Source organism: Neolamprologus brichardi, chromosome 11 (assembly GCF_056152115.1).
Source record: "Neolamprologus brichardi isolate AB-2024 chromosome 11, ASM5615211v1, whole genome shotgun sequence".
NCBI classification, from domain to species: Eukaryota; Metazoa; Chordata; class Actinopteri; order Cichliformes; family Cichlidae; genus Neolamprologus; species Neolamprologus brichardi.
This window is the reverse complement of record NC_142114.1, coordinates 3,014,690-3,041,761: the sequence shown is the minus strand read 5'-3', so window position 1 is coordinate 3,041,761 and position 27,072 is coordinate 3,014,690. Positions and strand designations below refer to the sequence as shown.

General features: G+C 40.4%; 1 protein-coding gene across 4 annotated transcripts in view; it reads right to left on the bottom strand.

Annotated features, from left to right (window-relative positions):
• Window positions 1-27,072, bottom strand: part of ptprub (protein tyrosine phosphatase receptor type Ub) — a 198,128-nt gene that overhangs the window by 119,052 nt on the left and 52,004 nt on the right. For all 4 annotated transcript variants that reach the window (XM_006795928.3, XM_006795929.3, XM_006795930.3 and 1 more), the window contains exon 2: window positions 21,097-21,228. In XM_006795928.3, coding sequence (XP_006795991.1) covers window positions 21,097-21,228 — 132 coding nt within the window. The remainder of the gene's footprint in view (window positions 1-21,096; window positions 21,229-27,072) is intronic.

Genomic DNA, 27,072 nt, shown 5'->3' with positions numbered 1-27,072 from the left:
CCACAATGGGCCAAAGCGTGTATGTGGTCTTTGTCCCTGCAAGGACGCCACCAGCACACTGATTAAACTACGCACCACATCTCATTAATTCTGACCATACCAGGGGAAAAAAGCTGTTATATTGAAAGATACAGTGCGCTACTGTTGTATTATGTGGAAACATGTGCATGTTTATTGTTTTAACATCTTTTCAGGCATGAATGTAATTTAACATTCTAGATGCGCCATATTTAAATTAAAAAGTGCCACGAGAACAGCTCGGATGAAGTGTTTAATCAAAAGGCATAATTATTCATTCAAGACTTTCTGGGAAGAAGAGTCTAAGATTAGAACATTGAGAAGAGTTACTGCACGTCATAGAGCTGTGGCCTCAAAATCACTTCAAATATCTAAATGTGGTTTGTTTGGTTTTTGTTTGGCAAAGATTGTCCTTCATCTTTAGTGGTCTTAAAGCCCCAAAATTACATGGTTTTGCACCATATGTTCAAATATCACCTGACAAGTATCTCTCAGCTAAACAGTTTTATTGTTTGTTTGTTTTTTCCTGATTTTGCCAAAGCTAATTTAGGATGTGCAGTCCCATTTTTCCACACACTGGGTTAGTGTTCCTTCAGCTAAATCCAGCATGTTTTTTTATTTGACTTTATAATGAAAAAATAGCACTAGTCCCAAAGTAGATGGCTTACTTAATAGCCAAAACAAAGCTTATCAGCCATCTGCTTGCGTTGCATTTAAAAGTCCCAGAGGTCTTATGAGACCAAATGCAAAGCATGTTAGGAACAAAGAGGGCCGACTGTACATTTCTGTGTGGTTCAGTGACCTGTTGAGCCTCACAGGGCACGATCCTTATGAAAGGAAGCCAAGCAGAACCACAGGGGGGAGTAAAAAAAAAAAAGCCCGAAAGCCAGCGGCATTTGCAGACGAGCCTTTGAAGTGTGGATAGGGTGGATAGGGCTAAACCTTTATGCTTAATACGTCACAGAGAGGATTTAAAGCTGCTCCCTGCCTATGTAAACAAGCAGGGATGGTCCATGTGTCCGTCCACATTTATGAAAACATTGTCTCTGGAAAAAAAATTTTTTTTTTTAAGCACACACTAATAAACATGGACAGTAGTACTGGCATATTTGCATATATGAGGGAGCTGATTTAAGCCGTTCCTTATTTGCATTGTCTTTGAAGTGCTCCTATTGGTAGTGTAAAGGAGTTCGACCCGTTAAAGCCCGCAGAAACAGGATTAGTCTAGCCCCGCTTCCTAATTAATTGCCGGGATGTTTGGCTAATAAATCTTGGTTATCTGGCCCTCTAATCGTAGCAGGAGATAGCAGGACTCTGACCCAGCCGCTGGAATGTTTAACAGTCTGTGCTTTCTGTAATCAAGCTCAGAGAAATGTGGAGGGAATATCTGCTTTATTTTGCTCTTCTCCTAATTTAATTAAAAAAAGATAGGCCACTGCATTGCGGAAATTGTAGTGCATCATTAGATTAGTCGCTAATTGGCTACCAGTTCTCTGCAGCGAGTTCTGCTGTGTGTGTTTTTAAGAACTTTTCTTGAAGAAGCAAAGTTAGGAATTGTTTGACTGTGGTAGATAGTTCTAGTACACACAGATGGAGTTTCTTGAGACTGACATGCTAGCAGACATCTGAATAGAAAACATAAGGACACCCTCACACCCAGAGGCATACAAGGCTACAGCAATGAGCACACGCTGGGAAGGCAAGTAGCTGGTGTTTGGCTGCTCCCACCCCACCACAGACTGCTGGCCTCTCCAGAGAATTGGAGCCAAGATCTTAGTCTAGCTCTCAGAGACTGTTGCAACATGTCTGAGTGAGAGGGCATTTGTAATGCACCAACCAGGGCTCGAACAGAACTGCAATGTCATCTCATTCTCACTATCATGAGCAAAGTGTGAAATAAAACTCAGTGTTAGGCTGGATAGAATATTTTGAGAGAGGGTTGGGGGGGCAGAAAGTGAGCAAATGAGTGAGAGAAAAGCTGAGATGCAGGTGCAAATGTGCAGCTCGAGATTCAGTGAAATGGAAAACGTGTGTGTGAAGACTTTGGTTAGTTATGTTGTGAGGACATAAGTCTGCTTGGATAGTCTCGTGATGGGGACTTGGTCCAAACCTGGTCCTCATTTTCTTTTAAACAACAAAAAAAACAAAAAAAACAGCTTAGTAAGGTTAGGTTCAGCTAAGCTTGGGGTGAAAGTGAATTTTATGTCCTGTGTGCATGTGCAAAAATAGATGTGTGTGATCCTGGGCTGGGAAGACTCCTAGGCTCCCAAAGAGGCCCCAGATAAATTAGGTTAAGTGATGTGCAAATCCCACAGCTGTTTGAGGGATCGTTTTGCAGCCATATAAGGGGCATCCAGCTGCGCGTCGCAGATTGTCCCCACCACCTCAAAGGGAACACACGGGACGACGAGAGGAGTGGCAGAAAGCCGCAGGAGCACTTTGAAACACTATATTTCCCACAAGTTAGATTTTGAAATTCCCTGTTTTCTCAGCAAAGAAAAACATCACAATCAAAGCATATAAAAGAATATGAGTTTCCTCTGAAGTTATGATTATGGCTTTTTCTATTGCTCCCTTTAGAGAGCAAGGCCCTTAGCAAGGTGACAAGGAAGCCGCCTGCATAGCGGTGGGAGCTGGAACTTAATAATTGTACTGTCACAATAAAACTGATGCAGAGCCTCCAGATTTCAGTTTATGGCTTTGCTTCAGAAAAACAAAAAAACAGCTGATTCGCTAAACATGGCTGCCTTACGCTTCCCTACACAAATCAATTACTGTCGGTGAAGAACATAAGTCAGCAAAGTGGATGCATGCAAGATGGCATCTACGTGCCTGTGCCAACTTTATTCACGCATGTCTTGCGTTTGTGTGGCACCAATTTACTGCATGTGGCAGTGTCCTCATTCCCATCGTTTGATATTAATATCTGAGCAAATGCTGTCAGACAGCTCTTTGGGAAGAACCCCCAGCAGTCATTAGCTGTAACAACCTGGGAGTGTTCCTCGGAGGGCTACGCTCTTCACTGCGATTAATTCAATTCAATTCAATTCAATTTTGTTTATATAGCACCAAATCACAACAAAAGTCACCTCAAGGCGCTTTATATTGTACAGTAGATACAGAGAAAAACTCAACAATCATATGACCCCCTATGAGCAAGCACTTTGGCGACAGTGGGAAGGAAAAACTCCCTTTTAACAGGAAGAAACCTCCGGCAGAACCAGGCTCAGGGAGGGGCGGCCATCTGCTGCGACCGGTTGGGGTGAGAGAAGGAAAACAGGATAAAGACATGCTGTGGAGGAGAGACAGACATTAATAACAGATATGATTCAATGCAGAGACGTCTATTAACACATAGTGAGTGAGAAAGGTGACTGGAAAGGAAAAACTCAATGCATCATGGGAATCCCCCGGCAGCCTACGTCTATTGCAGCATAACTAAGGGAGGATTCAGGGTCACCTGGTCCAGCCCTAACTATATGCTTTAGCAAAAAGGAAAGTTTTAAGCCTAATCTTGAAAGTAGAGATAGTGTCTGTCTCCCGAATCCAAACTGGAAGCTGGTTCCACAGAAGAGGGGCCTGAAAACTGAAGGCTCTCCCTCCCATTCTACTTTTAAATACTCTAGGAACAACAAGTAGGCCTGCAGAGCGAGAGCGAAGTGCTGTAATAGGGTGATATAGTACTACAAGGTCATTAAGATAAGATGGGACCTGATTATTTAAGACCTTGTATGTGAGGAGCAGGATTTTGAATTCAATTCTGGATTTAACAGGAAGCCAATGAAGGGAAGCCAAAACAGGAGAAATATGCTCTCTCTTTCTAGTCCCTGTCAGGACTCTTGCTGCAGCATTTTGGATTAGCTGAAGGCTTTTCAGTGAGTTTTTTGGACATCCTGATAATAATGAATTGCAGTAGTCCAGCCTGGAAGTAATAAATGCATGAACTAGTTTTTCAGCGTCACTCTGAGACAGGATATTTCTAATTTTAGAGATGTTGCGCAGATGGAAGAACGCAGTCTTACATATTTGTTTAATATGTGCGTTGAAGGACATATCCTGGTTAAAAAATGACTCCAAGGTTCCTCACAGCGTTACTGGAGGCCAAGGTAATGCCATCCAGAGTAAGAATCTGGATTACCATATTTCTAAGATTTAAGGGCCGAGTACAATAACCTCAGTTTGATCTGAATTAAGAAGCAGAAAGTTAGTGGCCATCCAGGTCTTTATGTCTTTAAGACATTCCTGCAGTTTAACTAATTGGTGTGTGTTATCTGGCTTCATGGATAGATAGAGCTGGGTGTCATCTGCATAGCAGTGAAAATGTATGCTATGTCTTCTAATGATGCTGCCTAGGGGAAGCATGTAATATGTAAACAGAACTGGTCCTAGCACTGAACCCTGTGGAACTCCATAATTAACCTCAGTGTGTGAAGAGGACTCTCCATTTACATGCACAAATTGGAGTCTATTAGATAGATATGATACAAACCACTGCAGTGCAGTACCTGTAATACCTACAGCATGTTCTAATCGCTCTAATAGGATATTATGGTCAACAGTATCGAATGCTGCACTAAGGTCAAGAAGGACAAGCACAGAGATGAGTCCACTGTCAGAGGCCATAAGAAGATCATTTGTAACCTTCACTAAAGCTGTTTCTGTGCTGTGATGAGCTCTGAAACCTGACTGAAACTCTTCAAATAAGCCATTCCTCTGCAGATGATCTGTTAGCTGTTTCACAACTACTCTTTCAAGGATTTTTGATATGAAAGGAAGGTTGGAGATTGGCCTATAATTAGCTAAGACTGCTGGGTCTAGAGATGCTTTTTGAGTAAAGGTTTAACTACAACCAGCTCGAAGAATTAATTAATGGCAGGACTTCTTTTTTTGTAGCAGTTTTTAGGAATGGGGTCTAAAAGACACGTTCAAGGTTTGGAGGAAGTAATTATTGAAGTTAACTCAGAAAGATCAATTGGAGAAAAAGAGTCCAAATGAATATCAGTGGTACTAAAAGTAGCTGTAGATAATATTACATCTGTGGGATGATTATTGGTAATTTTTTCTCTAATGATAAAAATTTTACTTGTGAAGAAGTTCATGAAGTCATTACTAGTTGACGTTAAAGGGATGGTTGACTCAACAGAGCTCTTTGTCAGCCTGGCTACAGTGCTGAAGAGTTCTGAGTGTTCTTATTTTCTTCAATCAGTGACGAATAGTAAGCTGTTCTGGCTTTGCGGAGGGCTTTCTTATAAAGCAACAAACTATTTCTCAGGCTAAATGATGATCCTCTAAATTTGTGACAGGCCATTTCCTCTCCAGTTTACGAGTCATCTGCTTTAGGCTACGTGTTTGAGAATTATACCACGGAGTCAGGTACTTCTGATTTGGAGCTACAGTATCCAGAGTCGTACGTAGTGAGGAGGTAAAATTATTAACAAGATAATCGACCTCTATTGGGGTAGCGTTCAGATAGCTGCTCTGCTGTGTGTTGGTACAGGGCATTGAAGATGATAACAGTGGGTGGATTATATTCTTAAACTTAGTTACAGTGCTTTCAGAAAGACATCTACTTTGATAAAGTCTCCACTGCTGTGTAATCAATTATTGTAAATTGTAACGATTACAAACAATACAAAGACAGCCGAGCCAACAATGCCATGATTAAGCTAACTTTGTGGGCATCGGTGATGGTCTAACACTATGCAATAAACATTTAGAGTTTTATACCTTTTTGTTTTCCACAACAATTTTGAGACATCAAGCTGTGGCTTGCACAAGCATCTGCAGCCTCATTCCGTTCACCATTGCAAAAATACAGTTCCCGCTTTGTGCCATTCACACTCTATTACTGCAGTCAGTATGTCTGAAGGTAGGAGGCACTGAACAGATTTGATGGAGGCAGTAAAAACTGCAATGGCTGTGAAAAAGGAATCGAATGTGGTAATCCTACAGATGCCATAAAAGCACACAAGGCACTCCTCGAAACGTGCATCTTTCATTTTCCAAAGCTGTTGTAACCTTTATCCTCTTTATTTCCGAACTTACCAGCTAGGCCAACATTTACAGTCAGAGCGGAAAATGTATTCTATCTGCAGACCATCCAGTATTAGAGGGAGGCCTTTGTTTCTCACAAATATAATCTCCACAGACTTATTATCACCCCCCAACACACACACACACACACACACACACACTCTGTCTCCAATGACATTGAAGAATCCTCATGAAAGCCAACCCTTCCTCTTCTAATTCGTCAGCTCTGCCTTTGGAGGAGAGGGTGTAGAAGAAAGGGTTTACATCGGTTTACATTGGCCTATTGAATTTACTCATTTTTTCCAAACAAAATATTAGAAGTAATTGTGATACAACATTTTGCAAAAGTCTTGAGCTATCCCTTTTTTTTCTTTTTTCTTTTTAAGTGGTCTTAAACAGCAGTTCTCCAAGTTTAGCTGCTTTTTCAGGTCCGTCCTTGTATTTGTATATACGTCCTTGTTTGTCTCAGAAATGGTCTCTGGCTATCAAGAAGCCGTTCTTAAGGAAAGGAAAAAGGTCAAACAGGCTGAAGTATGCCAAATTACACAAGAACTCGACTAAAAATCACTGGCGAATTGAGTGATGAATCCTAATAAAATATGAAACTTTAAGTTCAAATTGTCATCAATATCTATGAAGGCAATCAGAACACAGGTGGCTGTCTACATCTGTAAGTGACGGCATGGTTTTAACAGTCAATAGTTGGTAAAGTACAGATTCAGTGCAGTAAAGCTATACCAGGATAGAACAGCACACAGTGAAACACTATCAGTCATGGCCTGAGTCTGGACCTCAACATTATTGAGGTCATATTTTTCATTTACTTAGTGAAAAATAAAGAAATGGTGGGTGTATATATCCACCTTTAAAATCTTAAGCTGAAAGCCACGTGCACAATATTGTTAAAATAATATTTTCAGTATTTGACATTTTCATTTTTTAATAATGGTTTGCAGCTGCAGGAGTAAAATACAACACAGCAACATCGAGAAACTTTTCTCTGTCAATACAAAGTATGATGCCTCTGGGCACCTGTCAGTACCTGGAACCAGCTCAAAGTCTCTGCACTACAATGCTTAAATAAACTTTGATTTAAGGATTTCAAAGGTGCAACTCCAAATACTGACAAATATTTCTTTTATTATAGACAGAATACTTTAAAATTCTTTAATTAAAACCTGTGATCTCATATTTTTTCACTTAATGCACTATGACCTTTGCAAAAGCAGGAAATCAGTCACTGGAATACTTATAAAAGGGTGTCAGTAAATTATTTAACCCATTTAGGCATGACAGTGTTTTAAACACAAAGAAAAAAGATAATTTTAAGTAAAGTTTGAATTCATCTTTGTTTTCAGTCATCTGTGGCGTCCCTTCTTCATCCAAGCCTTACCACCGTCACGTCTTTCACACTACAATAACTCATCTGAAAGGCAATACGCTTCATATGTGTTAATAGAGAATAATAAAGTTTGGTGAAGCAAGAGAAGCCAATTATCAACAGTCTGCTTAAAAGCTTAGAGGTGGTCACACATATTAAACAGACGGCCAAAATGAGAAGCGGTGCAGATATTTCATCTGTCAGATCTGAGATATTACTGTTGTCACTCCTAACTAACACAGCTCTGTGTTAGTTAGGAGTTATAGTTCAGCTCGCTTCTACCATCTATTTCCACATGTGCTGATTTCCCTCCATATCAGATATCATTAAGGACGGGAGTGAAGTGAAGAAAGGGATGCCAGATCTGATGCAGACTATTTATATTCAGGCAGCTCGGGCTGATCTGAGTAAAAGACAGGCAACAAATTCAGGGAGAGCTCTGCACCCCTGAGACCTGATATAATATATTACTTATTGTGTATAATTCAAATAGCCATCCATCTCTAGTTAGTCATTCCGCTTGCATCAGGCCTTTCACATTCATTATCATATCAGTTAACACGATTTAATGCAAATGGCTCCACCCAGAAGCAGTGCCTACATATCAATTACTGACAGACTGTTGTGCACGACAAGAGTTATTATGGTAACAATGCTGAGTTAAATTGCACCTGAGAGGAAGTGTGTGAATGCGAATGTCAGGCATGGATAAGACATTACCCGGGAACATGAAGAAGAGGAATGAAATGTTTTGTCCCCACTCTATTATTCTATAAAGGACCCTTTTGGCACTTCATGAGCCTCCAACCAGATGCTAACTCAAGAGGATCCTACATCTCAAATCAATGTTATTTCAACAAATGGTGATGAAATAACCTACACTCAGAACCTCTACTGGTAACTAGATTGCCACCCACCATGTCTACAGAAGAAGAAAAAAAGAGCACAGAAATCATTAAGTCTCACAGCTCAGGATCAATAGCTGAATACAAATTGTGCTCATGCCATTTGAAGGGATATTTATCTCTGCAATTCTCTTGCCCCCCAGGTATGAAACATATACGGCAGTTTCAGTCCTAAATGATATATCCATCAACTAGTGAGCCAAAGTGACAGCTGATGTAAATATAGCACAAGTAGACACCTTTTTTTTCCAGGACTCAACAAATAATATGTTTTGAAACAATGACAGAATCGTTTTCAGATGCTTTGTGCGATTTAAAGTGCATGTGCGCATGCTTTTACGAGTTCATTTGTGCTGTTGTGCTCTGTGAAGAGTTGCAACTAGTTCTCCCCACTGGGACTTTTTTTAAGAATGAACCAAGTCCTAGAGGGCACTGCATTTATAAGCAGATGGTGGTGGATTTACACTCCCACAGGAGATCGCTACAACATTTATTTCCCTTTAGAAAAGCAGTCAACCTAACAATGAAAACGAAGCAAACGCCAGAAAATAATGCCTCTCAAATGGCGAGTCAGCAACGATAACTGCAACATTCTCATCCCACAGCGAAATGAGTTTAATGTATGAGGGATGTATATGTCAGGAATTGGAACGAACCAGAAGAGAGACAAGTTTTTTTTTTTCCTTCTTTCATTAAATAACTGCAGAGGTCTGATATAGGTTACATTATCTTTGCTCTAAGTACAATTTTCTGCAGAGGTAAACTCTCAGTTATCCAAGCCTGCTGATAAAGTGTCGGCTACACATGGGTAGATACTCCCTTACCATTTTTGTCGCTGATACGTTCTCCCTCGCCTTACCGTGCCTTTTTCTGTTTTCTGCACCAGTGGGCTGTTTCCATTTTGTTGGTGCCATCATGAACACAACACCAGAGCAAAACCAAAAATCTATCCTCTATACTCTTTGACTCATATCCATATGAGTCTTCGGAAGTCTTTGCATTTTTCACCAAAAATCATTCGTTAAAAGGAATCCAGACTTTGTTTTTTTTTTCATGTCACATACTTGATGCTGTTACAAAAGTTTTTAAAAAAAGACATCAGCATATCTGTTTGGGTAAAGCTGGCCAAAGACAGTCGAACAAACACTGGACTGGACAAATGTTTCCGATGTTTGTTGTCTTATCTTCACCGCCTGTAAATCTCTTAAAACTATGAAACATGAAACAGTTTCTGATGCCTAAGCTGTAAATTACTACTTTGCCCCAAATCCTCCAGAATACCCCTTGGATATAAGGGTAAAATCCCCGCTCAGTGCAGCCACACATTCCTACTGGTGCGATCAGCCAGCGAAATTTGCCTCCTCAGCACTGGTGACTGCTTCATCTTTACCCCGTGGCAATAACGCCAAGTCAATTGCAACTGTTCCTGGAAATTTAGTAGAATCTTTGATGGATGTTTAATCATTTATGAGCATGTTAGAAATGACTCATGCTCAGTACTAAACTACAATCATTCAAAGAAAGTACACAGTTTGACAAGTTTAAGTTAAAAATTCATAGAAAATAAAGAAAGACAGATAAATGAAATCAGTTTTTGTATGTTAATCTGGAAGCTTTGAAATTGGTTTTTGCATGCTGTCACGTTTGTGCAAGTAAATCCTTAGTTAAAGCTCAAGCTTTTGTGTCAGGGCTGAAACAGCCATTCTCAAAGTCAAAAGGAGAGCAGCCCACTTAAAATTCACAAATTCCCACGGGACCCACACAATCTTAAATCTTCACTTTAATCAAATTAAGAGAGAAAAACAATTTCCTTGAAAATGTTATTCAAAAAGCATTAAAAAAAACCACAGGCTGTTAGCTCTGAATCGCAATTGCAACCCAGTCATATGCAAAGAGTTAAGGCAAATATGTAACCCACCCGCCACTGGGACACAAATGTCAATACAAGAGCAGTAATTAGGCTTCTTATTCACTTTATATATAAATAAATCCATTTATATGAATATGTAACTGAACATTGTACACACTTTCAGATTCACTGGTCTATAATGTCAGTGGGCGCAAGTAACATTTAAAATGGTGATCTCAGGCACACTCTGAGTGTGAGTACAGAAGCTCCACCCACCTGCCGTTCAAAACTTCTGTTTGTGAGCAGCAGCCAATCAGAAGAAAGTTGGCAGGAGGGAAGAGAAAGAAAACACCTCTTTTCAGCTAAGAGATAAGTGAGGGGCTATTAAAGATAATTAAGGATTATTCTACTAGAAACTAGGACTACAACTGCATAAGTGGAAATTAGCATAACAGACCGTGTTTAAGGTGAGAGAAATAGTCACAAAAGGATTTTATAAAGTAAACTTTTTGAGTCCCAGAAATCTCAGCCAAACACACTACAGGCACATTCACTGTTACTTCAGTAACTTTCGTATTAGGCTGATTAAATGGCACACGGCATCCTGCTCTGGATATAAATTGTAGGCTGTAGCATCATCCAACACTGATATAATTGGTGTGTGCACAACCTTGGCAACCTTGTGTTCTGCAATATATAAAACTTTGTTTATTAACTGGGAAGTTTGTTTGTCAAACCTTTATTTGCTGATAAGGAACCCTGTTTCTTACCTTTTGCAACAAAGCTGCATACAAAGCGCAGGTCTATTTTATGGTCTACTGTGTCACAAGCTCATGTTTGAGCTTATTTATGAGGCACAATGTCATACATAATTATTCAGAGTAAGCCTAAATAAAAGCAGACAATTCTAAACAAAGATGCAGCTCAACAACAAAATGCAACAATGACTTGTTAATACTGTGCTAGAGCCAATAGTGTGCTAAACCTGACCAACTACATCCCTTTTTACTCACTAATTACAAAGATTTCTCTTCACCAAGAGTGTAAAACAGATTTAAATGCTCAAAGCAAGACATCAGATGCTATCTTGATAAGGTGTGTTGATGTTTGGGAGAAAATTATGTCAAGATACACTTTTAATAAATCACTGCAAAAGCTGAAGTTTTCCATGATTTAATTGTAGTGCCTGATGATGCCAGAATGAGAGACTGCATCCCTAAAGTCTTTGCTTTGAGCAAAATACCATCAGAGCTGTCAAAACCATGAACATTTTTTAATTAATAAAATGTTGTCAAAGTAACAAATTTGCATTCATCTCATCTGCCAGTGTTCAAGTGCTCAGACATGCTTTACTCTCTATATTCAAACTGCTATATGGCTAATGAATGAGCTACTGCAGTTGCAAACGAGGAGTTTTTCCTTCTCTTTACATTTTCCCTCCCATTTTTAATTCATATGTATTGGGAAGGCTCGATTCAGTCCTGTGCACAAACAGAATTTTAAGAAATAGCAATGTGGTCTGGTTTCAAACAACTTTCCAGAACCTGTGATCTGCAGAGATTTCAAGAGAGTTGGAGCAAAGTATGAACACGGAGGAGCAGAGGCGAGCACAGAGGCTGGGAGATATCCAGTAGCACACAGCCGTCCGCGCTAGGCACACATACAAAGCCAATTCCAATCTCCAGATCGCCAAAGAGAGAATGTGTGATTAGCAGAAAAGAGGAGGATATCAGAAGAAGAAAGAGAGCTTCAAATATTTAAAGAACATGTTCAAAGACAGCAGGCAGTAGTAGAAATGTCTTTTAACTTCATTCAAGCATTCACATTTGATTCACAAAGATGCTTTAACTCTGTTAATCTTCTGCTTACTAAAACAGCAGCAGAAAGACTCTGTTGGATTAAATTATAGAAGATTCAGTTTTGCAAGTATTCTTCTGACCGCAGCTCTGTGCTGTGAGCTTATGCTAAACTAGAATATCAATATCAACACAGTAACTGGGATTTGTGTTTGTACTACGTGAAAATATTAGTTTAAATAATGTGTATTTCACACTCACATTCTCCAACCCTGTTTCTTAGAAATGTGTCTGAACTCACTCTGTGCTTACTATATAGTGGACTATTGAGTTTTATTGAGTTAGCTATTTTGCAGTGCTGTCCAAATGTTTAGTGAGTATATATATAGTGTCCTCAAATTACCCCGCAGTGCTCTGTAAAAGTAGTGCAGAACCAATAATCAAGCTTTTTAGACCATTATGAGTTGCACAGAAGGGAAAAAAAAGGCAGACAGAAAAGAAAGTGCATCACAACATAAGCTCAACCCAAGAACAGGTATTTAAACATCATTTGTATTTGTTTCACTATTTCATTCAAAAAGTAATCGTTACGAGTGATGTTTCTCATTTTGCAGATAAATAGAGTCTCAAATAGAGTTTAGGCCGTCAGTAATGATGAGTGAACGTTTTCTTTCAAATTCAATCTTCCTCTATAATTTCTCCTTACAATGGCAATACCTGACTGATGCTCCAATACAAACTGTTTTCTTCCTTGAAGAAATATTGATTTCCTGAGTATCGAACACAATTTTAAGATTATCGTCTGGTTTAAAACCAATCAACAATTACTACTGAAAGAAATACACTATATGTATAATGTGAAACAAAAATTAACTTACAAAGCTTTTCAACATCTGAAAATATGAGAAAAGCACTAATGCTGTCATTGTAATATAAAACATTTCCAGCTTTCTTGAACGTCTTGTAAACTGTGCAGCATGAGGAGTGGTTAGCAACTGTGACCGTGCAACACTTCCTTGTTCGAATCCTGGCCAGAGTTTGTCTGTGGAGTACTCCAGCTGCAAGTTCAGGTCTGACGGCACTAGCCGTTTCAAATCCAATCTGAAGACCTAGCTATTTTCCAAGGCTTTCGGATCTCTCTGACACCTCTTATTCTGTTTTAGCTATTGTGGTCTTTTATCTCATTGGATGATGTTTGCATGTGTATGTGTATACATGTAATTTATGTTCACGTATGTGTGCTTGTGTGTGAATGTGTACATTTTTGTATATGTATATTTCATGTACACATATTTTTCACAAACAGATATGGATGTCTTACAATGTTTTTGTATAATGTTTTCATCTTATCTATTTTAATTCTTTTCATTATATTATCCCTCTGTTCAGCACTTTGGCCAACACTTGATGTCTTTTAAATGTGCTACCTGACTTGACTTCCGGGTCCAGACTCTGTTTCACGTCCCAAAGTCAAACAAACACTGTGGCATCACTGAGAGTTACAAACTGTCTAAATTCTTTCATCTTTAATAAAATGATCAGTGCGGCTGCTCTACCAGGTGTAACAATTAAGTTTAACATCCAAGCATTCACGAAAACAGAATTTATGAAATTTAACGGAGTTAGAAGTTAGCATGAAGTTAGCTCGCTAGTTTCCATCTAAGCATCATATACCATGTTCTGACTGAGAGACTTCTGAAAAAAATACAATGTACAGCTCTGCTTTTACTTCAGACATAAATTAAGACAGAAAACTAAACAGTTGTGACATTTGTAGGGTTACTGAAGTTAGGCTAGCTGGTATATAATGATGTGCTACGTGGTGGCCAGCTACACAGCTAAGGTTAGCATAATATGAACACATTAGCACAGTGAAGCTGGAGGATGAAAGCTAACTTTTTTGCTCTTGATAAAAGTTAACATGAGGGTTCCCAATGGTTAGGGACAAATGTAATTGCATGGCAGGATGCTGTAAACGGACCAAACTTTAGTGAGGAGAACAACCGAGATAATCTATCCACAGGTTAGTAATTAAGATACCGCTTCATGGGCTGGGCTGTAGTTACATCGTAAGGTTTTGAAAACTGAGCTTTAAAATGAATAGTGATGATAAAAACCAAGACAGGCTGGCAATAATCACTGACTGTTTTAGGGGCTTGTTCAGATTAAATAGAGCAAGATACAAAGCATTAAAACAGGTTAAAAACACAACAGCCTTAATAAACACAAAGTAGTTTGGACCCAGAAGCAAGTTTCACCACGTTATCACTTAAAGACTGGATTCCACAGTCTTCATGGATGTGAGATAGATGAAGTGCAAAGAACAAATTATTATATGAATGCAGTAAAAAAATTTTACTTGTAGTCTAAAGCGCCATGAGTGGTCCATAAGACTAAAAAAATAAATGTGACTACATTACATTGTTAAAAGAGTAGAAAAAAAATATCTAACTACTCAAGTGTGTCAAATACAAAAGTTACTGGAGCTGACACCCACATAGCCATTTTCAAAAGCTGTACTAATACACTCTTCAAGTGGCCGGTTATTTTATCTCACATGAGTTAAGGTGGTTCATCTAGAAAGTGTATTTAGCTACACTTCCAATTATATTATTTAAACTGCAACCTTGCACATAAAAGCCCTCTAGCTGCCCCTCTAAAGTGACACTAATTAGACAGAAACCAACCAAAGGGGGTTGCATTATCATGCCATCCTATCATCTGGGTACCTTTGTGGGTGAGTGAAAAACAAAGAATTAAAAAAAAAGACTGGTCACAGAGTATACTTCAGCTTCAGTGATTGGCAAAATGTCTGCGTTTCCCAAATGTGTCTCTATCATTCACATTAATGAATCGCCCTTACCTTGTTGAGGAGGCATAAAGGGAGCAGCTGCTCGCTTCCCTGAATAGCAATTCAATTAATCTGTTATATTTTAAAAGCTTCTGTGTAGTTACAGCATTTTTGAGATGCTTTAAAAGGACACTGGGCTTTCAGACATTTATATTATACATCAGTGATCAATGGATATGATGTCCTTTGCCTTGAGGTAATGAGTCTTAAGCAATTATCCCAGTGAGCCAGTAGCTCCCCTTCCAAGCCGCGGAAGGTTTTCTAGCAAATACCACAGTTGATTTCACTAATTATTTCCTGCCTCTCTGATTGAAGGTGTGTTAATTAGTAAAATCAGCTGGTGGAACGTTTGGCTGGAGTGAAACACGCAGAGTCTACCAGAAGACCGGACTCGTCTCCTTTCAAATGAAGTGCTGTCCTCTGTAACCCAAGCCAAATGATAAATATGGCTGTGCAATGTTAAAAGGTTCCCCCCAAACCCTTCAAGAACAAAAGATGCATCACCATCCCAGAAAACAAACAGCAGACTACTTTATCTCATCTCCGATTTCATTCATCATGACACAGTTTTAGCCTTGTAGGCGAGCCTTTTCTGGAAAGCTGATAAGTCACTTCGGCTATTGCGTGACTTTTTTTTTTTTTTTTATTAAGATTTACTCAGCTGTGACTTTGGCCTTCATATTTTTGCTCTCCCTTTCAGGTCCGTCCTCACCTATTTTTCTCCCCAAAACAAAAAAACACTGCAACACATCAGAAGGAAATTGTTCTCTTTTCAAAGAGGAAGGGGGAGGTCTAGCTTTGCAAACAAACAAATCCATCAGCTATTGACATTTGAGATATCAAAAGTGACATAAACGAGCCGCGGACACAAAATTCTCCCGACTCTCGTGCAGGATTATTGGAGTCTCAATTACCTCTGGGACACCTTTACGTTTCACATTCACTCACTGTTTATGTTCATTTTCACTCACGGTTTGTTTAGGCTCAGGCATTAAACTACTCGTTTAAGGTGAGGCACGAAAACTGTAGGATTTGCAGAAACGCATCTGCAGGCTTTAGTATGCGTACAACCGCACGTCTCCAAAGACAAAAGAGTCAGAGTGAAATTAAAGCTCCTACTGCAGTTTCTGTCTCCCCTCTCCTCTCCCAGCAGAGGCGAAACAGGATACAGCAGCTAACCCTCTTGCCTTCAGAGCCCCCTGGGCCTTCTAACAGCGTGTAGTCAGTGGGAAATAATCTTACTAGAACACTGGTTTACCAAAACAGCCCAGATAGTTAGTGCTGATCCAGCACTCCAAGCCAAAACATCGCCCACTCCAGAAGAACATCTGGATCCATTCTTCTTCTTCTCGCAACAACACACAAGGCTGAAGTGAGCTTGACTCGAGCACACAGAGCATAACATAAAATGCACGAAGATAACACAAACATGAATAATACATGAATAATAATCAGTAACCATGAAATGTCTCCCACACATTGTTCGGATTAAGAAACGTACTTTAACGATATTAAACAAGCATTAGCGTGACGACTTTAGATTTTACCCCCAGCATGCACTTCATCGCTGTAATGACATCTTGAACAAACAGTGTCCTATCACCATAACTGATCAGTTATGCAACACCAAAAAAATGCAGTTTTTGAACAAAATGTCTTCAAATAAAAAGTTACTTTCGGCTGCTGCCGTATTCACATGGGGTAATCACCACAGCGGGTAGCTCCGCATGTTTGATTTGGCAGATTTTGAATACCGGATTCCCTTCATGATGCAACCCCAGAGGGATTTGTGTCTCCTCCAGGGATCCGACGGCTATCTTCAGTTTAAAGTCAGCTACACCTAATGCAGTAAAACCAGTAATGAGTCGCTGGTTTTAAACTGAACTGATTAATCAGAAGATAAAAAAGAACATGAATAGAAAGCAGCTGTGTATTTTTTACACTTGCTTTCTCCTAAAACAGTCAAATAGTATCTGCATGATCGCTATGGAAGACTTTTCTCCACATACAGCAAGGCAAAATACGCCTGAGGGAAGGCAGAAAACGTAGAACCAGTAAGGATGGCTGGAAAGTTCTGATTTCTGGCTCACTCTGCCTCATCTTTTCACACATGCAGAAGGATCTCAGGTCATTCTCAATGACACGCACCATAATGTGGAGCTGATCTGTGGTGTGTAGCTGAGGCCAAACAGAGGTGAGAGGAGACGGATAAAGACCAGAATGGCTGCCCAATAGAGGAAATCAGGCTGGAAATACAGATGGATGCACATTTCACTGTATGAATTAGCTCTGTTAAGGTCATTACATTGTGTACACTGCTGCAGTACGTATCAGCTGACCAGACTCTAACTCTACAACAATACTTAAAGCCATAGTTCATACAAGTCTCAACCTTTCTTTGACCCGAGGTCCAATCGAACTATAAAGTCTATTTAAGGTCTCTCGGGCATTTATGTACAAGACTTCTGCACTACTAGCTAATAAAATAAGGTACACAGTCAATAAATTGACTCCGTAGCTTTTTGCAGTGTAGCAGAAACACAGAGACTGAGACGGATTTAGACAGAATCAGGATCTTCAGTGGATGTGTGCTGCCGGAGAAAAAACATTTACAAAAAAGATGAGAGGAGCGCGAGGGATTAGCATGCAAAGGATGGTGAGACTAAAGCGGCAGCATATTCAACACTTTGTTTTAGTACTGTCAAAGTTTTTCTGCGTGACTCAGCTGAAAGCTGTCCCAAAAACTGCACATCCAAGAGACACTGTCTGGCCTGTACGGCTGCTGAGGCAGAAAGCGAGGAGGGAAGTTTGTGGGAAACATTTCAGCCTTTACAGTATACCTCGCACTTGACTTGGGGGTGAGTGGGGCTGTCCTAATATCTGTATACATTTTTACATGATATAAAGTGTCCTACTGAAATATCACTGATACAATTCCTTTCTCTACCACACAATGACAAGACAAGCCCAGACATGTTTGAGACTGAGAGCAGCTGGTTACCCTCTGATGCTTTCCAAAACATAAAAAAGTGTTCCCACTAAAGGTGGAAACAACAAACCTGTTTCAACAAACCTTGAGGCACAAAAGGACCGTTGAGTCTGCTATAAAGGCATGTAAGGAGGAGATGCTAGCAGCTGGTGATGCGTAACGCAAATGGAAGCAAACGACTCCGCCAGCATCACTGGAGCATTTGCCCGTTACACTTTGTATGACAGGAAGAGCAAACAGCTGATTAAAAAGCTGAACCCACCATCATAGGCAGGAAATATTTTTTTTCATTTCAGTTTTATTATGCAACAACATTGTGCAGCTCCTAAACTTTACATGTTTCACTTACTTTAGTTACCGTTAGACTAAAGCAGCTGTGTTGTAGTTTGACTTTCCTGATTTTCATTCAAAACACTACGTAAGCTTCTTTTGCATTGACAGTTAACTTATGCTACGTCGCTATAATCCTCCTGCTGCTGCTGCTGCCACTAAGTTTTAATAGGTTCGCATAATGACAGCAAACAGTTGGAAAAGAAAGATGGAAATTAATTTTATCTGCACTAATAAATGCTGCCGTCTATAAGCTGCAATCACAGATAACATCTTGTTTCTTTTTCTACACTATCAGAAATATCTTTATCGTAATATTTCTCAAAATATCTGTGATGTAACTTTGAGGCTACAGAAGAACGCCACGTTTACATGGGTGTCATGAAAGACATGAGGCTCTTCGCTTTTGCATTACACACCTGAAACTCTGACATCCCTGTCACGCTGTATTTTGACTGTAGTAGCAGGTTTTGATAACAGTGATCAGAAAATGTGGATTTGGAGCCGAGTCTTACAAATGAAATGCTAAGAAATGGCGTGTTATTCAAGGTGTTAACCAGCTGAGGTATTTTACTTTTTAAATGCAGCCACATAGATCAATTATCCACCCTTTCTGTTGTGTTTTTCTTGAAGCCTCTTAGTCACCACTGGCACATTCCTTAAACAAAGGGACTCTTAAGTATTCACATTCTGAATGAGGAATCCAGGGTCGGCATTCAGTTTTTCACCCTTACTTGTACTTATTAGAGCTTTGTAACGGCCTACGAGGTGCCCCATACTTTTTGCTCTACTTTGCCTGCTTCACGCAATTTTCTCATCCAAGGACACTTTGGCGTGTGGACCGAGGGAGCTGGCAATCACTCAGTTCACTTCCACCAACAAGGTGAACAAGGAAAGCTAGATACATCACCATTAGCTGTTTTTAACCCCATTTAATGGATTTTTCGCTTAAGGCGACCCTGATACAGTATAATGAATATTGCAGCAGACCCATAACTTTTCAAGCTTAATGAATCTGGCTTTCAGAAAATGAGGTACACTTGACATGCAAACACATTCTTCTCGTACAAGGTTATCATCCTGCACGCCTCACTTGTTCATTTAAACAAAAGCGAAAGAACGAAAGATTATCAAAAATCAGCCAGAAATCTCCGCTCTAATTCCAAATAAAGTAAGATGTGATTAAAAAAAAAAGGACCAATCTTATTAAGACCTCACTGCGCTCTTTCTTCCTTTTTCTTTTTGTTTTGTAAGACTATTTTGTCTTTCATGGGAGCAGTAGTCTCTAATTTCTCCTGGGAGCCACAAGCTGCTGCTATCTCAGCTGTGTTTACTAATCTTCCCTCGACACCAATTTCTCAGCCCCGCAAAGTTAATACTGGTCCAATGTAAATAGCCTTATCTCATAAACTCTTGTTATTCCCCCCACCTTAGCTGCCCAATGTGATACATGGTTAGAAGTCAACACAAGGGGATTAAGTCAGAGAGGAGGAGAAAAAGACAAAAACTTCCTGTGTCTGTATCTGCGGTAAGATTATCCGCCTTAAATAACACGGCAGAGAAAATGTCAAGTTATAACACAATGAAGAAACGCTGCTGTCAATATACAGTGACAACATTTAGGAGAGGAACATGAATAATACAGGGGTTCTTGCGCAGGGCTGAAGGATGAGCGTCTAATAAATGAGACAGAATTTGTCCCCTGGTCGACGAATCGATCGTGGACTGACGCTCACAGCCGTCGTGTGCAGATTACGCTACCTGCCTCATTCCACCTGTGCAGGTCTGTTCCACCGATGGCTCTGGATTGTTGTAAATGCCATGGCAGTAAGTTTTAATTAAACCCGAAGGGAAAAGTATTAATAATCTCATTGCCTGCTGTGAACTGGATGGGGGCTGCAGGCAGATTCTCGCTCGAATGCTGATGATGTGTGGCTGAATGAAGAGTGATTTGGGATTAAATGTGAGATTTATCGAGTTCAGAAGTGTATTTGGATAACCACCTGCAGACAAGAAGCAATTTTAATGCTTTAAATCAAAACCACAAGTACCCGGCTTTTAAATTACCCCTGCAGGGTGTTTTTGACCGTTTTCAAAGGCTACTTGAGTTGATAGTTTCCAAACGGACAGAATGTTCCCTGAAGCCTGCGTTTATTTCTTTTTAGATGATGTATCTGATTGTATCCTATCTTGTCATCTCTCCATCTGTTCCTCTTAGCTGCCCCGTCTTTATGTCTACCGAATTAGCTCTGTTCTACCAACAAATCATACCAGTGCTTTCTTTGAGGCTTAAAGAAACGGTTCCTCCTATTTAGTGTGCAAGTGCTCTCCCCATCCTCTTGTAAAATGAAAACTTAAATGTACGTCTGTGTCATGGATTTGTTGCATTCTCATTACCATATCACACACTGATTGATTGGTTAAACCCGAGGGAGGTCAATTTCTTAATCATATTCCAAGTTTTCCCCCAGTAGAAGTAGTTTACCAGAGAGAGCACTGCAGCCACTGGTATTTTATGCTGAGAAGCTGAAACAGCAATCTTCTCTTTGTCAGATCCCTGTAGGTATTTGTTAATGCAGAGATGGAGGAGCGCCTTATAAACTATGCATGCCATCACCCTCTGGCAACCACCAGTGGAGAAGATGATGGCAGGGAAATGCTGGTTTCCATTAGTCCTGTGAGGCTGGTTAACATAAAATTATCCTTGGGGTTAGCAGGAAGCAGATAAAACCAGGGTGAGGGCTTCATTAAATTTGATGCATAACGTACACAGGACATTTTTAAAGGCCGATAATGCCAGCCACATTAATACAAACAAGTCTATGTATTTCCCAGACATGAAAGCAGGGCGCCTGTGTCCCATGCACGCTCGTGTGCCGTGTTTCAGTGTCTAAAAACACTACAAAGTAAAGAGGACGGGGAACCATGAGAACAGAGTACTCACCCTTCAGCAGGTCAGAGTTGGCAGAAGGTGAACTCTGTGTCCTAAACAACAGCCAGTCAAAGTCATCCTCCTCTCCTTGGGTGAAGTCACACAGATTAGGGTCTGAATCCTCTTCGAACGTGCAGCCAGCAGCTAAAAGGCGAGAGGAAAACGTCAACTGACCATCAGTGACAGAAACAACGTGCATCAAGACAGATTCACCTCAAAGGTTAAAACTCCACACAGGTTAATACACAATTTTCTACTTTCATTGAAATCAACAGCCTGTTTAGTGTTGAAGACGAATAAGAAAACAATAAACTAGATATTTGTTTAAGAAGCCATAACTAGCGAATGCAGCGGTTATTGTTTCAGCTTTAGTGTCATGGTAATTTTATGAGTCACAACTTAATGCGACCTGTTTTTTAAATCCCCCCGGGACTTCTTCCTTTTATGGAAACTGGGGAAAACAAACACAGCTTCACAATGTCTTCCTCCTACATCTTCCAATCTTAGCTGCCAGCCACAACTAGATGTGCATCAAAGCCACACTGACCACCTCTCGACGCTTTCTGGCCAAATAAATCGCCTCAGCTCAGTGTTGATGCGAATGCCAACGACACAGCCCCGGTTTCAAGTAATAACTTAGGTGTAACAAATTGGTACAATAACTGTGACAGGGATTGCAACTTGTGTCTCTCCTAGAGTCATTTTTTCACCCATAACAATTACAAAGATGTTTCACTGTGAATGCTACATTATTTGTGCTAAAATTCAATAAAGTGATCAAACAACACTGTTGTAGCAATTTGCAGACAAACTGCTGTCAGAAATCAACAATGTGACCACCAGTCACATTTTAATGCAGGCTCAACCCCATGTCGTTCTCAGTGTGCATTTCAAGCACACCAACTTGTTCTCATATGAATAAATTCTCTCCAACCAAACCGACAATAAGCCCGAGCCATGTGAGCGATAATTACCTCAAACTCGCACAAAAAGAAACAAAGCCTGGCAAAAGCAATGATTACCCCTGAATCTGAGGAGAAATACCCCTCCCATAAAGCATTGACAAACAAGACTACACATCCTAAAGCCCTTTCACAAAAGGCATATACAAATAGCAATAACATTTGCAGAAAGCAGCCACTCTGGGGAATGTAGTGATTATAATAATACCTCACAACCTGCTATTCTATGCGCCAAAAAGCAAATTTTTTCAAATTATATTTAATAGCTATGGCTTTAATGGCCCTTGGGTCCAGAATAATGTGCTTCAGTTGTTGCTCTCTGCATCTGTTGCCATATTTCACATTAGTCCATCGGCATGAGAATTACACTCTAACAGTGGGCAGTTTGAACTGCTCAGTCATAAGACCAGAGGTTGTGTCAGTACTAATTGGAGCAGGACAGCACGAAACAGTCACGCTAATGACAGGAATAACCACAAGCAGGTTCTGAAGGTGACCTCTGTGATATACAACTTTATTGCTGCTCTTTTTTCTCTAATCCTCAATTTTGAAAAATGGCTTCAGTATGACAGGCTGCAGAGAAAAACACATGCAGCCTTTCTGCAGTGAGGATTCATAACTCTGTTACTATTGTGACCGCTCCAGTTGTTATAGTTAGTTAGTTATAGGGCAAATAATATTGTAGCATCTGATTTTTTTTTTATCCTGCGGTGTGTGTGGGTGATTTTCAATGCCGTAGTGCAAACAATCAAATCAGAGGCTGACTGACTGTCACATTTAGGGCATTGATCCCACAACAGTTGAGATGACACTACTTGGGGGGGTTGATCAGATCAGTGCCATTCCAGCTTTTCATTAAATCTAAAAGCACTCCTGTTTCAGAGTGAAAACTACCATTTAATAAATAAAAAAGAAACTAGATTCAAAGCATCGCAGGACTTGCCCCCAAAAAACCTAGAAATATTCCTGCTGTGTATCAACAGCTTGTCTGATAATTGACAGATCAGAGTTCCTTACAAAGATGAGATGCACAGCTCTTTCTTGCAGCTTGTCGAACTGCAGCTACAACTCGAGGCTGCTGTTGGAGGCATCCTGCAGTTGTGAAGGTCGTCTCTAAAGAAATTACACTCACGGTCTGTTGGCTTTGCAAGTGATGGTACATCTGCTGTGATGGGCTGCTAGAGAGGAACGACCACTCTCCCGAGTGAAAAGACCATCCCTAACGTGACATCATTCACGAGTTAAAACTTGTGGTCCATGATGATGTAGACCACGTTACAGATCTGAGTCCTTTTCACATACTTATTTGCTCTAAAAGTCTACTGTTGTAAATGGAGCGGAGGGTACTTCAACATGTATGAAAAGCAGAAAAGGTTGAGCATCAAAGCAGTCTTTTGAATATTTCTTTTACAGCATAATATTTTTTTTTAATTGACAGCATGTTGTGCTGTTTAAATTTGAGCTTACTGCATATTAAGTACTGAAATTAAATGGCACAAGTAGGCAAAGAGCACAGAAGGGGGTTTCATTCTGGCACGCTAAACTGCTGACTGGATCATCTGTGTCTGAAGAGGAAAACATGAGACGAGGCATAGTGCACATAACAATTTCATTAAAAAGAAATTATAATATCCTTGTATTGTAGGGCAGCACGGTGGCACAGTGGTTAGGACTATTGCCTCACAGCAAGAGGGTCCTGTGCTCGACTTCACCACCTGACCAGAGTCCTTCTGTGTGCAGTTTGCATGTGGTCCGATATGCACTTAGTGGGTTTGGTTAGTTGATGATTCTAAATTGCCACCCATCAATATGACTGTGAGTGCAAATGGTTGTTTGTCTCTGTGTAGCCCACTGACAGACTGACAACCTGTCCAGTGCGTACTCCCCCTCCTGCCCTATGACACTTGGGATAGGATAGATGTCATGTTGACAGCAGTAAAAAATAGCCTATTCTAACAGACTTCAGAGTATATATGACCATTCTGGCTCCTGAACTATATTTGCAGAAATAAATAAGTAGAATTAAAATGAACAGATTTCCGGTTTCCTGTCTTAGATAAGGGAATCTCTGATTTAAAAACAAAAATCAGGTTAAGGCACTAAAACTAAATTAAAGTTAACCCGCTGACTAATTTAGCAACTCAATCCTCTTCTCTTTCTTCCTGTCATGTGGCAAACACCTCACAAAGGCAAAAAAAATGTCCCAAACTACACTTGAAAACAGACAAAAACAACATTAACCATATAAAGCTACACTAGCAGCCGTATAGTGGCATAATGAGACAAATAGATGCTTTGACGGACATGCTAACCTGCTTAAAGTACCATCCAGCCTTCTGATTTATAAAATTATGTGTTGCTGCTGTCTTGTTTCAAAGGTTAGCACCAGTCCAATTTATTGAACTGCAGCACAAATAAACACTTAGGGTGCCCTTGCCTACGGCCAGCCTATTACAATATCGCTACAGCCTTCACTGATTGTATGATAGCACAGGAGCACGTTTACAATCATGTAAGCTTGGTCCATTGGGTGACGGTAGCAGCCAACCAGGAGGGGTGGGAGTGTGTGCATCACCCTCTGGGTTTGATTTATTGCCCCATGCTGGGCTGTTACTGCACAGATCTGCTGCTGAGGCCAGGGGTTAATTGTCCCGCACTGGGGTCTATTTCTAATAGAACAGCCAGAGATATGGGACCTGACACATCCAAACGCTGGCACTATATTATTCCCCGCTGCTTCAGTAAATGAAGCACGCAGACTCCTCCCTACAAAAGTCTCGGAGAAGGAAGCCAAAATCTGAGGCCAGAGCTACCCGGGAGTGTCATCTCCTTTAGAGCACACTGGGAGAGATCCAGCTCATCTATCATGACAAGCACTCTCCCTCCGCTGCTCCTTCTGGAGGACCAATGGATGTGCGGGGTGTCAGTGGCCATTTTTTACCTGAATAATTACAGCATAATTTAGTGCACTGACCAGTGCATAGCTAGACACCGCCAAGGTTTGGTGGCTGAGAAAAAAGACTCATTTAAGAGCTTGAGCCACTGTTCATCCTGTTGTTGGCTGATGTATGTATTTGGCAGCATTTCCATGTTAAGCATAAAATGAGATGTTACTACTTCTTGGATAAACACTTTCTAGGAATGACACAAATGAATAGAATGAATCAAGATAGACGACAACGTCCAGTCTCAGTGTTGAGGCTTTCCATTTTTATTACAAATGAAGTGGCTGATCTGCTGTCAGCCCCTTCTTCTCTCAGCATTTGCAGCTTGCAGAACCAGCAATAAGGCTTTTTCTAAAAGATTTTCTTATGAATCTTCCATGTTTTTTATCGTAATCCCAATAATGTAAATTTTAAATGCATATTTAAATTCATAATAATTATTTATTAGCAGCACGGTGGCACGGTGGTTAGCACTGTTGCCGCACAGCAAGAAGGTCCTGAGTTCAATTCCACCATCAGGCCGGGGTCTTTCTGTGTGGAGTTTGCATGTTCTCCCCGTGTTTGCGTGGGTTCCCTCCGGGCACTCCGGCTTCCTCCCACCGTCCAAAGACATGCAGTTTGTGGGGATAGGTTAATTGGATAATCCAAATTGTCACTAGGTGTGAATGTGCGAATGAATGTGAGTGTGAATGGTTGTCTGTCCATGTGTGTTGGCCATGCGACAGACTGGCGACATGTCCAGGGTGTACCCCGCCTCTCGCCCTTTGACAGCTGGGATAGGCTCCAGCGCCCCCCGCGACCTTGAAAAGGATAAGCGAATGGATGGATGGATGGATGGATAATTATTTATTTACTTGCCAAATCAAATCAAATGTTTTACTTTTTTGAAATCTGACCAGCCAACACCAGTCAACTGCTTGTTAAGGCAAATATCTAATCAGCCTGTCACACGGCATCAACTCAGTGTGTTTAGGCATTCAGACATGTTCAAGACGACCTGTTGAAGTTCAAACCAAGCATGCAAATGGGGATTTTCCAAGAGCAATCGTCTCTCGAGTGCACAGAGAGTGGTCAGAAAAAGAAAAAAGCTCAAAAAAGGAAACAGAGGCTACAATTCACCCCAACAGAAAACTTATCATAATACTCATCCATAATACTTTCTATCATTAGCTCAGGCTGGTTGTGACGATAATGGTGTGGAGGATATTTTCTTAGCACACTTTAGACCAGTTAGTACCAACTACATTGCTGAACATGTCCATCCCTTTATGACCACAGTGTACCCATTATCTGAACACACCAACAACTTCGCAAACTGGTTTCTTGAACACGACAATGAGTTGAGCACCCATTGTATTCAAATCGCTTACACAGTCACCAGATCTCGATCCAATAGAGCACCTTTGGGTTGCAGCAGAACAGGAGATGCACATCGCAAACGTGCAGCTGACAAATCTGCTGCAACTGCATCAATGTGGACTAAAATCTCTAAGGAATGTTTCCATCATAAAGAGTTAAGACAGTTTTGAAGACATATGTGGGTTCAACCCAATACTAGCAAGTGCATGCTATATTTTAGGTATATCATTTGTAGAGCAAATGTCAGCTGTGATGAATTAGTTTTCAGGATTTAATACCAGTAGAAAACATAGTGGAACTGCTCAGTGGTGCTAAATCATCACTCTGTGGTTCTCTACATACAGAACAGCTGTGAAATTATGGGAGGGTATGACCAATCGGGTGGTGATTTATAGACTAGTGAAAAAGATTTGTGTCACTTTTTGGTTTCATCTCTTTGTTTAACACTAATCTCAGTATTTACTGTAGTTTACGCTTGATCTCCACAGATTAAGCCACAAATAAATCAATACATAACCTCTCTGACTTGACAGAAAACAGAACTAGCTTAAGATTTACACCGAGGAAGTGAGGAGCCGGGTTCTGTCAGAAGACGTATGTAGTGTGTCCTCCATCATTTCATACAGACATAAAAGAAGGTGAAAACTGGTTTGCAAGACTCTCCAATTTGGCACAGCATTCGGGCAGATACGTAAAAAGTCTTCCCCAGCTTTATGTGAGCA